The 16,337-nt window shown below is 40.2% G+C and overlaps 1 protein-coding gene across 1 annotated transcript; it reads left to right on the top strand.

Moving 5' to 3' along the window:
* Nucleotides 1-1,676: 1,676 nt before the first annotated feature.
* On the top strand, nucleotides 1,677-15,402 carry nectin4a (nectin cell adhesion molecule 4a). The gene is made up of 11 exons (XM_053343927.1): nucleotides 1,677-1,731; nucleotides 7,062-7,256; nucleotides 7,885-8,052; nucleotides 9,191-9,469; nucleotides 10,003-10,120; nucleotides 12,404-12,554; nucleotides 12,687-12,829; nucleotides 13,173-13,248; nucleotides 13,697-13,759; nucleotides 14,668-14,862; nucleotides 15,010-15,402. The coding sequence occupies exons 1-11, from the start codon at nucleotides 1,677-1,679 to the stop codon at nucleotides 15,400-15,402; spliced, it is 1,836 nt and encodes a 611-aa protein (XP_053199902.1).
* Nucleotides 15,403-16,337: the final 935 nt, after the last annotated feature.

Genomic DNA, 16,337 nt, shown 5'->3' with positions numbered 1-16,337 from the left:
TTAGAAACATAGAACATAGAAACATCACGCTCACATAGAAATACATACACAGAGCAATCCACATTCCAACACTGACGCAGTTAATCCAAGAAACACAATGGTACACCGGAACACCCCTTTTCCATAATCCCGCAAAACAAACCACCATAATTATCAAAATTCTGCCACTGACAGTACACCCATGATTTCATTTAACTTTAACTTCTCTTATTCCACTCCACACACCTCACATATCAAATGCATAAATTCTACATATATCCCCTACTCAGTTCTGTTAACTTTTTATCAGTTCTGTTTATTCATCTTTTTTTTCTGTTGGCTCCTCCCCACCATGACTCCAAACTGAATTCATTTGTTTATGAACAGTAAAAGGCACAAGCCCTGAGCTATCTACCAGGTTCATGAACTAACCTAAATGTACTAATTTACTGTATATACATACTTCTCACTCCCAGCAGGGAGAGCCTAAAAGCAATGAAGGCAATGATTCAGAGTGCTGTAAAGTTACTTTGCATATGAATTTGCCTGTAGGAAGAACAGAGCTGCTACACATACTGTACACACACACACACACACACACACACACACACACACCTATATAAATACCTATTAAATGTTTAACATGCTTATTTATTAACTTAGTCTCTCTTTGAATTGCAGTGGTAAATTAGGGCAACAGTGTCTCTTAGTTTAGATATTAGGAAGTGATAAAATCCTTAGCCAGCATACATATAAATAACCAAAGAAGTAGTTTTTGACTTGCATAACACAGAGTTTGTAGCTCATAAAGATTAATGTCACTCTGAAAAGATTTATTTGTGTCACATTTAAGCCAAGATCAGAGCTGACAGATGGAAACCTGTTAAGCATGTAAACAATGAAGGAGAAAAATACTCAGATCATGTGGGGACAAATTAGACTAGTAGACCAAGTATTCTCTTTTCTTAACAACAAGTGGACAGATTGGTTTATCCCTTTGGTTTGCATTGTAAAGATCTTCATAGGTATCCTGTAATAGCACAATAGTGTTTGTGTTGATTTGTGTTCGGCCCTTTGCAATTAAAGGATTAATTAGTTTTTAACCCACGGGATGCTCCTTTTGTTATATCTAGCATGCGTCACTGAAACTGGCTCTCCGTGACTACTGTTCACCTGCCTCTCCTGCGAGCAGAGCAAGTAAAGACGAGAAAATAACTGTCATATTGCCTCAGCCAAACCGGATAGGTGACTTTTGACTGTGTGTTTGTGTGTGGGTAGAGGCGTATGTGTGTGTTGGAGAGAGAGAGAGAGAGAGAGAGCGAGAGGGAGGGAGGGAGAGAGAGGTGTAGCGCAAACAGGTGTATCCCAAACAGGTAAAGCTGCGCCTTCTTTTTGTCTAAAGGGCAAGCATTATGGCGTGTGCTTAACAAACCTACACGAAACCAAACAGAAGGGATTTATACTTTTCACAAGATTGCCTTTATACAGCTACAACAACCACCTTTTTTCCTCATTTTCTTTACCTGGGACTGGACTTAAAAAATCATCAAGGATGATCTGGCAGCATGAGGCATGAGTCTGCTCCAGTGCTATATGCACGCCTGTCTTTCAGGATACTATTACCTGGACTGATGAGCTTTATTCCAGCACTGATACTGTCCCAACTTGTGTACAGTTAATATTAACTGCCGGGGAGAATGACATCTCTGCTGAACAGACTCTCTCTGTGTCTCTGTATCCTCCAGATGTTTGGTAAGAAGCCTTTACATGGAGTCTGTCTAAAGTGATATGTAACATATTGATGGTATTCTTTTTCTACTTTACAGTATGCTTGTGTTTTATCTGTATCTCTGTCTTGTCTCCTGTCAGAATCTTACATGATATTCCTTCAGGGCCTTATGTGCAGTACTTAACAGTTAGTAGAGTGAGTTTACTGTAGGCTATTCTATGTGTATCTCTTATAATATTCCTGTAATACTCATGTTCTGTCTAGCAGCCTTCTCTTATTACACCATTGCGACAGACTGAATGTGTGTGTTGTAATTTAGAAGGGAGCATTGCATTATACTGAGCAGAATTAGGTATTAACCATGTTCTACAAAAAGATTTTTGATGTTCCTCATTATCAAAGCTGGTCAATAGCTGGCCTGCATTATCTCGTCCATATTTAGAAGCCAAGCTCTGTACACTCTGGGCAGCTAGCCAGCTTTTCTGATTGATAGACTTAACTGGGGAAAAAAACAAAAAGCTCTACTTGTGGCGCTGCCTGATATTTCAGGAGAAACAGGTTGCTGTCGATCAATCCCGCTCCCTCTGTCTATTATGAGTAACTGCATGGACCCTCCTAGAGTGTGTGTGTGTGTGTGTGTGTGTGTGTGTGTGTGTGTGTGTGTGTGTTTGTGTGTGGACTAAGTCTGTAACAGTAGCCTGTAAAAGTCTGCCTCCGAACGTTTTCCTACTGTATCCATATAATATCATATATAATATAATGTATTATAACACATTAAACAGTGGATAAGCCTTTTAATTACTGATTTGGTGAAGTCAGGACAGGAATGTATTTGCCAAATTCAAATATTACAGAATATAATAATACACAACGATAGATAACAGTGTGGCATAAAAAGCTCTTCAATCCCACACATAAAAGCAGGATAGACTAGTGTTATTCCAGTAATGCAGCACAGGCAGATTCCACAGTTGGCTTAAACCTCAGAGTGACAAACACGCACACACGCACACACACACACACACACACACACACACACACGGAAAAACACACCTGTCTATGAAGTACACTCATCAGGTGTGATGGTAAATGTATGAATCACATCCTACGCATTGACATATCTGAACAGATTCTCCCACTTTGGGTACTGAATCAACTCCTGTAAGAGTTTCTCAGTATGAGACACACTCTCACCAGCTCGAAAACAGAACTGATGAGATGGTCCCACACAAAGCTACCTTCCCTCTGAAGACCATTTAGAACAAGTTATGTTGGCTGTTTACATCCTGCTCACACATTCAACAGTGACCTTCAGAAGACTGTAAAGGCCATGATGATGGTACCAAAAGGAAACTACTATCAAAATATTTTTTCAAGTTCATTCAGCAGCATGGCTCTGGGGATAGCAATGATATCTGTCAGTTGGTCCACCACTTTGGTCCAGACTGCATCAACAGCTATTGCATCAATTGTCATGAAATGTTGTACCTTAGTTCATTGTCCCCAGAGGATGAATCCCACTGACTTTATCCAGCACCAGATGCAGGTCAAAGCATTTAGTACACACATTCATGGTTCTCATATGGTATCTAATGACTTTGCTGTATCCTTAACTTTTACTCTTAAACCACAATGAAATTGACATTGGCTTTGAGTCAAACTATTGAATATATATCCATAACATTCAAGTATGCCTGAGGATGAATTGTAATAACTTTATTAAATGTTCATCTAGGACCATTAGCAGGTCAAAATTTAAATTTGTCCAATACTTTTGTTTATGCCCAAATACCTGCAACCTGCAAAATGGATGATATTCCATTGGTTGTACTTTGTGTTTAGTGCTAATTAGCAAATGATAGCATGTTGTCATGGTCACAGATTGTTACTTTGATTGGTCAAGAAGGTAGGTCTTTCTTAATATGAGGCCCTAAAAAGGAAACTGAGAGAGTAGAGGAAGTAGTGTGCAGTGTTGCTACTCATAGTATGGCATGTTTGTTGATTTTTGTTGTGGCAGTGAGGATAATGAATGATAACCCTAATTTCTGAAGTATTTTAGCTTGATTTCTGTCTGCCTCTATTTGTTCAACTAACTGAAGTGTAACCAATGCTGAGCTTACTTAACACACTTAACCAACATGGTAAATATTATATATGTTAAACAACATGCTGAAATTAGCACTTATGCTCAAGTAATGCTACTGGTGCCTACAGCCTGTCAGCCTGTCAGCCTGTCAGCGTGACTGCACCCTGTCCTGTTTGCATGTAAAGATCCTGGCATTAATACCTGCAGCTGTTTTGATACTGCCAATGTATATTAACAAGTCAAAACTAGCCGCTGATTATTCAATACTGAAACTGAAAATGTAGACTTGTGAAACTAGATAGAATTACAGTCTCTAGCACAATAGCTTGATTGTCTACAGCAGCAAAGAGCAGGTTAGTAAAAACATTAATAATTGCTTCAAAATGTTTGCAGATCATTTTACGGGACACCTGGTAAAAAGCCTGGCCATATGACACTGGGAGGTAGCATACAATTTGCTGTTTCACTAAGATATAGATATGCTCTGTAGTGTTGTGAACTGATATGTTGTTAATGTTTTGCAATCACTTTGATGACATTAGTGTTCCATGTAAGCTCCTTTTCTTCAGTCTTACTTGGGTCATCACTATCAGTAAAGCATACCATCTGAGAGTAAATCAATCACCATCAACACAAGCTCGATGCCAAGACGAGCAATGAAACAATAAACTGACAATAAATCATCTGTCTACCACATGAGTTTACATTAGCAGAATTATCACAAAACATAATTCCTTGACTCTAATGCTGACAGATTTAACACACTGGAAACTCATATTCAACTGTTAAATGCAAATTAAATGCAAATTGCAGGACTCGCCATATCGTGACTGTGTGTTCCTCAAGTGTCTGTATGTACTTAAGGAGTTTGCTGTAGGACATCAAGAGACAGGCCGTCTACTTATAACAGATTAGCTAATTTGATCTGTAAACAGACAGGAAGAAGGAAATGAGCTAGTGAAACGAGAGACATTCATGCAAGCGTTGACTGTTTGTGGTTCACAGTGCTGCACGATGAAACACAATAGTCAGTGTGTGTAGACTGCATTTTATGTCCCACTTGTCTCTCTCTGTCCAGACACTATGTGGTAACCCTCTGTGAATTTGCTTTGAAAGATTATCTCGAGCAACTAGTCAAGCAACATATCTTCACTCCTCTGATATACAACCTGTCCTCCTTCTCCACACCTCTTTTTGTCTTCACTGTTTGGACTCCTTGAAGACCTTATGCACTCCTCTTACCTTGAATTCCAATCAAGGAAGTCTGATAATGTATTTTTTGCTATCGTATTAAAACACTTGAATACTTTAGCTCATGAAAACATATGACTACTAAAACTTTGGTCCAGTCAAAAACAATAAGAAATGTTAAATGCTTAATGTCATAAAAGGAAAAGTCCATTAAATTTGAAGCTACAGCCAGCAGACGGTTAGCTTAGCTTAGCATAAAGAATGAAAACAGGGCAATGGTTAGCCTGACTCTCTGTACCTGACTGTGAAATAGACCGTGAATAGACTCTCTGCACCTGACCTCAACTTGTTATTTTTACACTTTACACTTTGTATGGGTTAAATAAACAAGCTAAAACTAGTTATTTACTGAGCTTTAGGGGTTTCATGACTTCACACAGAGTCATTCTAGCTGTTTCCTTCTGTTGAGAGTGTTTATGCTAAGCTAAGATAACTGTCTCCTGGCTGTAACAAACAGAGCACAGTTTTAGTCTTCTTATCTAATTATCAGTGAAAAAGAAAGTATGTGGAACCTAGCTGCCTTTCAAAATGTCTTTAAAATCTACCATATTTTTAATAATTCATTATTCTCTCCATTATAAATGCAATGACAGCAACCAACCACTTGGTTTATGATAAGATCCACTGACATATTGGATCCTATTTTAACGATCTATAGTGCATGGCATGAAGCACGTGGCGCAAGTGCATGTAGGGTGTGTCCAAATCCACTTTTGCTATTTTAACAGCAGAAAAATGGTAGATGCGCCAGGCGCATGGTCCAAAGGGTTGGACTTAAGTCCCCTCATTAATCATAGGTGTATTTTGGGTGTAACGCGCTGTAAACCAATCAAAGTGACATCTCCCATTCTTTTTAAAAGCAAGGAGCACTGTCATTGTAGATTTCTATTATAACAGCTATCAACGTATCAGTCCTGCTGCCGTCAGATACTGCTAGGTTTTAATGAACTGGAGGAGAAACTTCTCACACAATATAAACAGCTGTAGATAACAGACACTGTAAAAATCACCCACATTCATTAACTGATCAATACAGATGTTTTAACCACAGATGTTCAGATGCTTTTCTTGTTGATAAAATCACTAAGAGGCAGTGGAGTGTCCTCCAGAAGCAGGTGTGGATTTGAGACCCATTTTCCACAAAACACCCACAACTTGCTTTGTGCTGCATATTTTCACGTCTCCTCTCGTCAGTTCATGGCGCATGCAGCTGCACATCCCAAAAATAACAGTGACATACGCACCATCAACTTCTGACCTGGTTTTGGTTGGTCAATAGCGCAATCACTTTCTTCTGCCTCAAAATAGCAATTCACCAACAATGCGACTGACCACACCTCATTTTGAGGTAAACACATGCATTGCGCCTGGCGCTACTGTGCGCCGGGATGTAAGATAGAAATTATTGGAAAAAAATAGTGTCATTGGTTGAGTTGTCACTAGTTGTCCTACATAATTGTGTATTATTCAGACTACATGTTAGCTAATTGATGATGAAGTAGAAGTTTGGACCAAAATGATGGTGACTTCTTTTTTTATTCCTTCTGTCTAGTTTGCTTAGCAACAGACATGCAGCCTATGGCTATAGTTTGAACTTGACGGGTCAAAAAAGACATGTAAGGTTAGACTGCATTCTTCAGTGGCAAGTGCACAATCCTTTGTAATACTAGCTACATCCTCTTTTTGCCCTTGTCTTTTTTTAAGGTGGCAAATTAGCAAGGACGTAAGAGCTGTGGAGCTCTTTTGTTACAGACGTGTAAATTAGCAAATGAAATGATTTGAGCTGCTCTTCCTCCTAAGTGTCTTCTGTTCAGGTTATAGGTCAGAGGTCACAGACCAGAATCCCTAGAGCAGATAGGGATCTAGTGTAGCGCTATGTAACGCTGGGCTGCAGAATGACACAGAATTCATCCTTCAACCAGCCAATTTTGTAATCCCTTGGTGGATCTCAGGCTCTGTCACTCTATACTGTATCTCTTACATCTCTTAATCTATCTGCCCTTCCTTCTCTTTTAGTTACAGTGATACAGGGAGACTCGGAGGATCTCGCTCCACTGGAAACTCAAGTGGAATCCCTACTCACCATGGCAGAGGAGGAGACCACCTTGCCATGTAACTACCAGCCAGACAAAGATAATGTGGTGGTGCAGGTCACCTGGTATAAGGAGACTGATCAGATCATCACTGCACACCATACTAATGGACAAACTGGTAGGTTTGCTCAGTGACCTGGCTACAGCCTCTGCCACATGCTAAAAAAATCTCTTCAAAAATATGTTCACACTGCATACTAAGAGATTTGCCCTTAATCATAGCACTAACTCTTACATGCTCATTCCACTGAATAACTTTCTACTGGTTTGACAAGTTGATTCGTCAGTTTTGGTTATTCGAATTTGACAAGTGTTGGAGGGTAACCCTATCCCTTCTCCACTTATAGAACTAATAGAGCTCTGAGGCAAGTGTTCACAACTATCTAAAAGTATTAAATGAACTGTTGACTGTTAGAAACACTGATTATTTCCGATCAGTGCACTTGTTATGTTGGGTGTCTTGTAATTTGTGGTGATTTAGGAATTGAGGCTTACACCCATTGTGAGTATGAAACATGCTGGATATGACCAGGAGCTAAATGTCCAGAATGCAAATACAGTGTCAAGCAAGAAGGCACGCATGTGTACGGAACTGAAAGTGACAAAAAAACCCTTAAGGTCTGTTCTGAACTTGCTAGACTTAATGTTTTGTGTCACATCCTTCCTCACTCGCTCCTTTAACTCCCCCCCCTTCCTTGTTAACTCTGTATCTCTTCCCCTTTATTTCTTCCCCCTTCTGCATGCAGCGTTTGGGGCATGGTCTCGACGTGTGCGCTTCAAAAGCAGCGACCCCACCAAAGATGCGTCTCTGGTCATCATGAACACAGAGCTCACTGATGAGGGGAAATACACCTGCCACATCAGCACCTTCCCCTCTGGCAACTTTGACAGAGAAATGTCACTCACTGTGTGGAGTGAGTACTTCCCTCATGGCTCTGAAAGAAATGATCTCAATGAAGTTTGTTATTACAACAACAAAGTGGATATAAGTTGTACTGATAGTAACTGTAAGTCACAAAGTGAATCAGTATGACTGTCATCAGGCTGTGTATTCATCAAAATTTCACAACTTGATTCACATACTGAGGCATAATGACTTATAGTGTAGTAACTCATAATAACAACAACAAACTACCTCATCACATTATTTAACCATATCACGCACCTATGTGTAATATTTGTTGTGCTCCTTATAAGGTAATAACCACTAGCATTGGAAACACATGATGTTATATTATCAAGAAATCCATTCCTACTAATTCCATCTATTTTCATTATATTTTCAGCTTTATAGAGAGTGTTTGACTATATTTCCCAACATCATTACCCCACAGGCACATTAGTCACCAGTTTGTAACCCAATGCATTTTCAAAACTGGTTCATTATTTTGATTTTCCCTCTGCTTAGACTGTGTATCCAGCTCATAAAAAAACAACAACAAATAAAAACCTGTGATTTTGCAATACTTTTGAAGCATACTGCTCTCATCCAAATACAAAAGGCACAAATGACCTGCAGGCCTGTTTTGACCTGTATTGGTATGCAAAAACTAAGCTATTCAATAGTTTAATGTGTATTTGCCAGCCAGTTAAAGTAATTAAAGTAGTCCTGAAAACATAGTTTCTAATCTGCTCTTGATGTATTAGTGTTGATGTCCATTAGAACTTCGTGGGTGTTTTGATCAGATTCAACTGACAGTACTGGCAACTTAAGCAAACAACCCCACAGCTGTCTTCACATTTGAACTGTAATATTAACTCTGATCGGTGCATTGAAATGTGTTACATCACCTTTCTCCAACTAAGCCTGGCCACTTCAAATCAGTAAAAAAAAAACACACACACACACACAGATAAAAAAGACAAATGAAGAAATTGAGAAATAACCAAAACTGGTTTAAGTGAGTGTTCCTGTGGGACCGTGCTGCTCATACTAAGAAGCTAATTGAGAGAATGTGTTAAGCAGGTCTTAAAAGCTCTTTTATGATAAGCATTTTACCTTATCATCAGTGTCTCCAGTCTGATTAGACTTTGTAACTATCCCTCCTACAGCTTCTCCTATCTCCTCCCTGGATCCTCTAATTCTGATCGAGGGACAGTCCTACCGGCTGGCTGCCTCCTGCCGCTCTGTAGCCCGCCCGCCTCCCCGCCTCTCCTGGGACACTGATCTGAATGGCCAATCCACCAACCGCTCCACTGACAACGGGGCGGTCTCCTCACACTTCTCCCTGCATCCTCTGAGGAGCATGAACGGGAAGAAGCTGGACTGTCTGGTGTGGCATCCCACTTTATCGGCCCCCCGCAGAATCAGAAACAACCTGGTGGTGCACTGTGAGTGTTCATCAATGTCATACCAAGCCAATATCACATTATAAAAATCAAGGTTTGAATTGGTCCTCTTGATACAAAAACTGCATAGTAGGCTACATTTAACAATAGTTTCAACAATGGTGGCACTTACAGAGCTTCACTTCCCGTTTCTTTTATTCATTGCCAATATCACACACAAAGCAGGAAGAGACCTACTGTAAGACTTTTACACGACACATTCCCCATTTTAACCTGCAGTAACAGTATTTCTCTACCTTAGAGCACTCTCTTTCCTTAAAATGTTCCATTTAAAATCTGAAATAATTTGTAACCCTCTACTTAATTTATTTTAGTAACCTTCTTCATTAGTTACAGGATGTAGTCAGGATACTTTGAAACCATACTTTTTACTACACTTTTAGTTTCTTGTACACATTTGCATTTATAACTACATCAAAGCCTGAATATTTCATCCTTTCCTTTTTTCATGAAGTGATAAATAATGCCTCCTTTTCTTCACATGTCAAGCTTATCATTTATTTTTACCTTCCTAGTTCCTCCTCACGCAGAGGTGTCTGGCTACAGTAAAGACTGGCATGTGGGCCTAGAGAACGCTGCCCTGAGGTGTGTGAGTGGAGGAAACCCCAAACCACAGAGTTTCACCTGGATCAGGTATAGTAGGACCCGCCTCCCTCTTTAGCTGTCTGGTACTGCTGTGAGTAACTGTCTGAGGTGTCTGGTCACTAGTTACTTTAAAAAAAAATAACTTTCATAGTAATTACACCACCATATTGTTTTTGCCATGAAGTGCTTTAATTAGATGTTCAGTGAGGTAATTCTCAGGTGTGAAAGTAACAAATGGGTGAATTCTTTTTACTATTAACTAAATGTGAAATAGAGAAGTTTCCTAGTTTCATATTAAGTCATTCATAAGTCACATTTCTGTTTACTACATTCAAATGTATTTCAAAATGTGTAATCATGAGATTAAGTCCTGTGATTTCAAATTGTGACTTGAATGAACCTCCAACTGGCTCATTCATTTAAATTTGTCGGAGAACAAGCCTTATTTTTGTGGATTATGCCTCTTTAGAAGACAGGTCTTTTTTCTGCTTTGAAAAAAAGTCACTAAGTCTAGCATTCACTTTATCCTCCTGAATCCTCTTTATCCGGAACTGAAAAGTTGAACCAAGTGCAGCAGGGGGGGTGGATCACCTCCCTTACCACATGACTCAACCAAACAAGCCCTGGCATTGTCACCTTCTGATTCTGCTGCCTCAGTGGAAACTGACAGATTCAAATGTTGCGTGTGTCATTTTGCCACATTGCTGCTCAGCATTGAACCCACATGCATGTTTGACTTACCTCTTCTGCTTGAGTCAACTGGTATCATCTTAAAGCCATTTCTTTTGACATATGAATATATTATTAGGGTGTGGTGTGCAGTTTGGATCGAAACACGGCAGGTATGAAAAGTGACTGAAAGAAAATGTCTTCCATTGGATTATGAGAAGTGTCAGTTAGGCCCCAAGGGAGAAATTCCTCACACATAGATGGATAAAGGTTGTTCTAAAATGTAAAGAAATGAAAGTAAGGTTTGGTGAGGTTTCTTTCCATGTGGGTTGTTTTTCCCAGATTATGAATGATATATTACTTCATGTTAGTCACAGAACACACCTTGAGAAAAAGAGTTTTTGTGAGTAAGCCAGACACACGCTATGCTTCCAAGCATAGACACTGACGAAACAGCATGTACACCCACACAGAAAGACACCCCCACCCCCCACCTCTACCCATCCACTCCCCCAACCACACACACACACACACACACAGAACCAAGTCAGAACTCAAACTCTCTTGTTACACTCAACCTCCCCTTACGCATTCATGCATTTCATATGATCATGATGTGCGGCGGCGGCTGCAGCAGCAGCAGCGGACAAACCTGTTGGTTTTTAAACCTGTTGGCTTTGTCAATAAAAGGCGGCAGGTGAAGTAATAGCTGGTGTCACAGTGTCATGTTGCGGCTTGTGCTGAGAGCAGACAGATGAGACAGTTTCACACGAAGGAGGGAGGAAAAGGGGGGATGATGAAGAAAAAAGAGAAAAAGGGAAAGGGATGAGCAAACCCAAGATAAGGAGAGCGGTGGAATAGGGGGAGCAGGTTGGCAGAGGTGGAACAGTGGTGTATGTGGGGGGGAGGTGAGCCAAGGGGTAACGAGAGGAGGAAGAGGAAGTAGAATGTGTGGATTTGTGTTAGATGCTATCATGGAGGTGTGTCTGCTGCACATGTAAAAAAAACACCCTCAGTTCCCTTTTCTTGCTGGTGATATGGGCTGAAAAAGCCATCACTGTAAACTATGCAATATGTTTACTGTGGCCTATGTGAAAAGAACCCACTTGTTCCGTTCACATGGTCAAGCAATGGCAGAAACACACCATGCTATATGAGTGGCAAAGTAGTTCAAGTCTGTTCAAAGTTCAAACTGATTAATTGAAGCACGCTCAAAACAACAACACGGAGGCAACACCCAGGATTGAGTTGCTCATCCGTGTTTCCAAAGCATTTTCACATTGAGTCACACTGCCAGGAAATATATAGTGGCTCAACACAATTAAACGACACTAATGAAATATTGTTGCTACATAGCATAGCATACTGAAACATTGAACCATTTTCCTGTATAACTCTAAATTCAGCGCCTTTAAAACAAAAAAAAAGTTTTAGTTAGGTGTGAAAAAGAAGCAGATGCATGGCAGCAATGTGTGGTTAGTGTGAGTGGTCAAAGGCATCATGTCTGAATAAAGAAAAGTGCACCACCTACAGATACAGAAGGTGAACTACATAGCAGAAATTCAAAATAAAGACATCAGAGTACTAAAAAGTGCAAAGATGCTGAAGATGTTTTTTTTTTTAGAAGCTTTTAACTTTTTTTGTTTTTTGTTCTGTTTACAGAATGGGTGGAAACTTACCAGAAGGTGTGATCCCTCACCCTAATGGAACATTAGTTTTTGGGCGACCCCTAAGCCTGTCAGACGCAGGCACCTATCAATGTGAGGCGAAGAATGAAGTGGGAACAGGAAAGGCAGATGTGGAGATTAACGTAGCAGGTAGGTGTCAACATGGCTCACTGAGACTTGTCATGGTTACATATACTGTGAGAATAAATGTATACATCCATGTAATCCTGTCAACTCCCCTATTAACTCTCTGCTTTACAGAGTCTGAAAAGGAGGAGTCGGGGAATGAAAACATGCTGATGATCATCGTCGGCGCAGTGGCGGGCGGGCTGCTGATCTTGATGCTCATCATCATCATCAGTGTCACTTGCTATCACAAACGCAAGAACCAGAAACTGAAGCAGGAGCTGACTGAGAGGAAGTACGCTGAGAATACATGATGTTTAATTAAGATGAGATAAGATGAGATGAAATTTTAATAATCGCCATGGGGGCTGATGGAGCCATGAAGAATGAAACAAATCAGTGTTATTAAGCATATTACAACTGACACATACAACAGAAGAGCGTGTTAAATAGAATTAGTAAAGTAAAGTGTAAAATTCTGTTAATTAATGATTGTGACTGAGAAAAGGAAACATGAAAATAAAAATGCACAAAAGCTAAATAAAAAATGAACAATATGCAGTGTGAAGTACATTAAAGCTTAAAGCAGAACTCATTCAGTTTCTTTAGTGATCCAAATGTCTTTCTCCTTTCCACAGGGAGGAAATAACCACTCTCTCCAGGCAAGCTTCTTTCAGGAGAGTGAATTCTGTCAGCACGGACGCCAGAGGAGTGGTACTGTCACTGCATTATTCTTTTCACACTCAACACATTGTCCTATTGCAGCATCATCCTGTGTTTCTTCCCCTATGTCTACACGACCTGATTCATGCTGCAAAACTCTGGCAGCATTGATCACAATCAGTGGGATGCTGGTCCCATATGCTTCACACTAGGAGAGCGGATCTAAGACCAACACTTCATTTTAAATTGATAGGGTTGTACTAGCAACAGGGATTTACAGAAATCTTGTTGAATACCTTATACCGTGCTTTCGTTTCAGTCGTAGTTGTGGCGCTTCAATGATAATATCTTTGTTTATCTTTCCAAGGAAACAAGTAGATTTGGATTTCACAGTTTTAACCCCTCAAAACAAACTGTGTGGCTTAACGACAGACTATTTTTCAGGGTTGGACTCTTATCTTGAGCTAATCCAGCCCACTGTTTCTCATGTTTATTGCAGCCAGAAGAATACATCCCTCTGAGGGTGGAAGGAACCCTGAGGACCAGCCTGTCGTCCCTTGGGGTCAGTCTACAACTCTATCTAAATCTGCATGCAAGGCCAGGCCTGGGGACTGAGGTTTTACTGTCCAGATGCCAGACGGCTAAGTTCTGAGATTCAACATTTCAAATCTGAATGTAGTGTTTCTCAGATATTGATAATAACATGATATTGTTAAAGACCTTTTTTTGGGATCTTTTGATTCAGGGGCATTACTGGTAATCCTCTCTATAGTCACTAACCGTGTTTCATCTGTGGTGGTATGTTTTAATGCTGACCTGAACCATGGTGACCTGTTTTAGTCTTATAAGACCAACAATTATTAGACTTTTACACCCATATTTTAGACATTTATGTGACTGCTCAAACATTACATTAAAATTATACTACCAGGAGTGTAACTAAGAATTTGGGGATGGACAAGAATCTTGGGTAACACTTTTCATTATTATTTTTTAAATGATTACTTTACAGAAACATTTCCAAACCATTTCTTCTGAAATTTTCTGGAAAGAACTGTGTAAATTGGGTGAAATGATAGGGAATTTAAGCTCAATTAAACCCTAGTAAATACTAATTAATTATTTGTTCATATTTGTTAAATCCTATGATTGTCTATGGACACATTTTTTCATATTCAGCTGACCTGCTTTGCACCAAAAGACTCCTTAAGATACACTAGCAATTATTCAGATTTAATTGACTGGAAGTGAACCAATCAAATAGAAGACCTATAGTATTAATAGTATCAAATAGTATCCAATTACACAGTCCTTTCCAGGTATCTCAGTCTGACTTTGCCAGCTTAAAAATAAATACTGTTTTTTCATTCAGCTTATTTTAGGTTATGGGTGGAAAAAAGGACAGAATCTATGCACCTAATCCCTGGATCTGTGAATACTACTAATCAGTGTCTTTTCCTGTGCTGACAGGAACAGGCTCACTGCCGTGACAGCCGATCTACTCTCTCAGGTGGGAGGGGAGGAGGAGGAGGGGGAGCATATGACTATCTGGGCAGGCCAGTCCTGTACAACAACTCACGCAGGGGGAGAGAGAGGATTCTGGATAGAGATGAAGAGAACCGGCTCAGAGTGGAAACATATGTGAGAAATAGCGCCATGTCTTTGGTGAGTGTATCTTTGTGCACATGGTTTTTGGGCAAGTCAAAGCCTGATTTCACCAAATGTGCAATTGTGGAATGCTTATTAAACTCTGCATACCTTTCTAGTGATGATGATGCAATTATGAAGTGAGTCTTCTTTGATCTTTTGCAGCAAGAAACTCGTCTCCACCCTCCTCTCATGCCATCACCCTTCCCGGTGGTACAGTCCACTGAGATTGTTAGGCAGATAAACGGCAGTGCCATTATCCCGTCAGACAGTGGTTCACGGCCGGGAAGTGTTGTAAAGAATCATCAGCACCCTACTGCTAGCTGCACCTACCCACCAGTAACAGATGATGAGGATGAAGTGGATGAGGGTTTGGGGGGTCCTGCCAGTCAGGAGCATCCTGATGACCAAGGCAGCGAGACCAACAGCTCCCACATCTCTGAGGCGCACAGCTTACGCTATCAACAGACTAATGGCACGCTGAGAGCCAAACCCCGGTCAAGCCCCTCTGAACTGAGTGCTCATGCCTCTATTATTCACAAGGCCCAGATAGTTTAGCAGGCAGCTTGAACACAACACGTGAAACTACAGAACGGACTAGCTCTGGTCTTCAAATGTGGATAAACAGGCAAAGTTTGGTTACCGCTCAGAAAAACAGTTTGTGATCAACTGTAAAAAATCTGCACCTCTACCACAATGATGCATCTTCTTTAAAGTGTTGGGAACACGGTGCAATAGAACAATGCCTGTAAAGGAAAGATCTTCTCTAAAGCATCTGCTGGACATTTATGGACTTCTGATTTCTGGCGGATGTTTGGTCGTCAACAGTATGATTTATACTCCGTCAGCTTACTGGCACATACAAAGACGCTATATTTCCAGTGCTGCTCCTATGACATTTAATCACAGGCAATATTTCTTGCTCAGCTTTGGCAATGCAGTGTCCGTTCTTCTAACCAGCTGTAACTAACAGGTGAATGCAACCCACATAACTTCTGTGGGGGATGTTGAAAGCACTCAAGGACATGTGCAGTGAGAAATCAGCAAATGCAGGACAACTTTGTGGGAACATCAGTAAAGCTGATTGCAACACCTCTGTACTGGGGGTGGATTTTGTTTCGGTGATGTTCAGTGTGTCAGTAACTGTTTGAGTGTTAAGTTCCTTACACAACAAGGTTTGGGATCAGATCCAAACCATAGGGCAGTTCCTCTGTTGCCACACCTGCAACATGCATACCTCCATACTGTGCCTCTAGCACGAAGACAGTTTTCAGCTAAAATAGCCTTACGGCCAAAACATGTCTGATGTGACTTACACACACAGTGATTTGGCGATCTGTAAATTTGTACAAATATGCGGAAAAAAACTTTAAATATTTTTTTTAATAATACTTAAATTCAAATCTCCATATATCATATAAACAAATTCATTTTGTTTATATGAAAACAAACAAAACAAACACATCTATCTTGTAATAGCTCCCCTCTCATCT

Source organism: Scomber japonicus, chromosome 22 (genome assembly GCF_027409825.1).
Source record: "Scomber japonicus isolate fScoJap1 chromosome 22, fScoJap1.pri, whole genome shotgun sequence".
Taxonomy (NCBI): domain Eukaryota; kingdom Metazoa; phylum Chordata; class Actinopteri; order Scombriformes; family Scombridae; genus Scomber; species Scomber japonicus.
The sequence above is the reverse complement of the archived record's forward strand: the minus strand, read 5'-3'. Positions and strand labels throughout refer to the sequence as shown.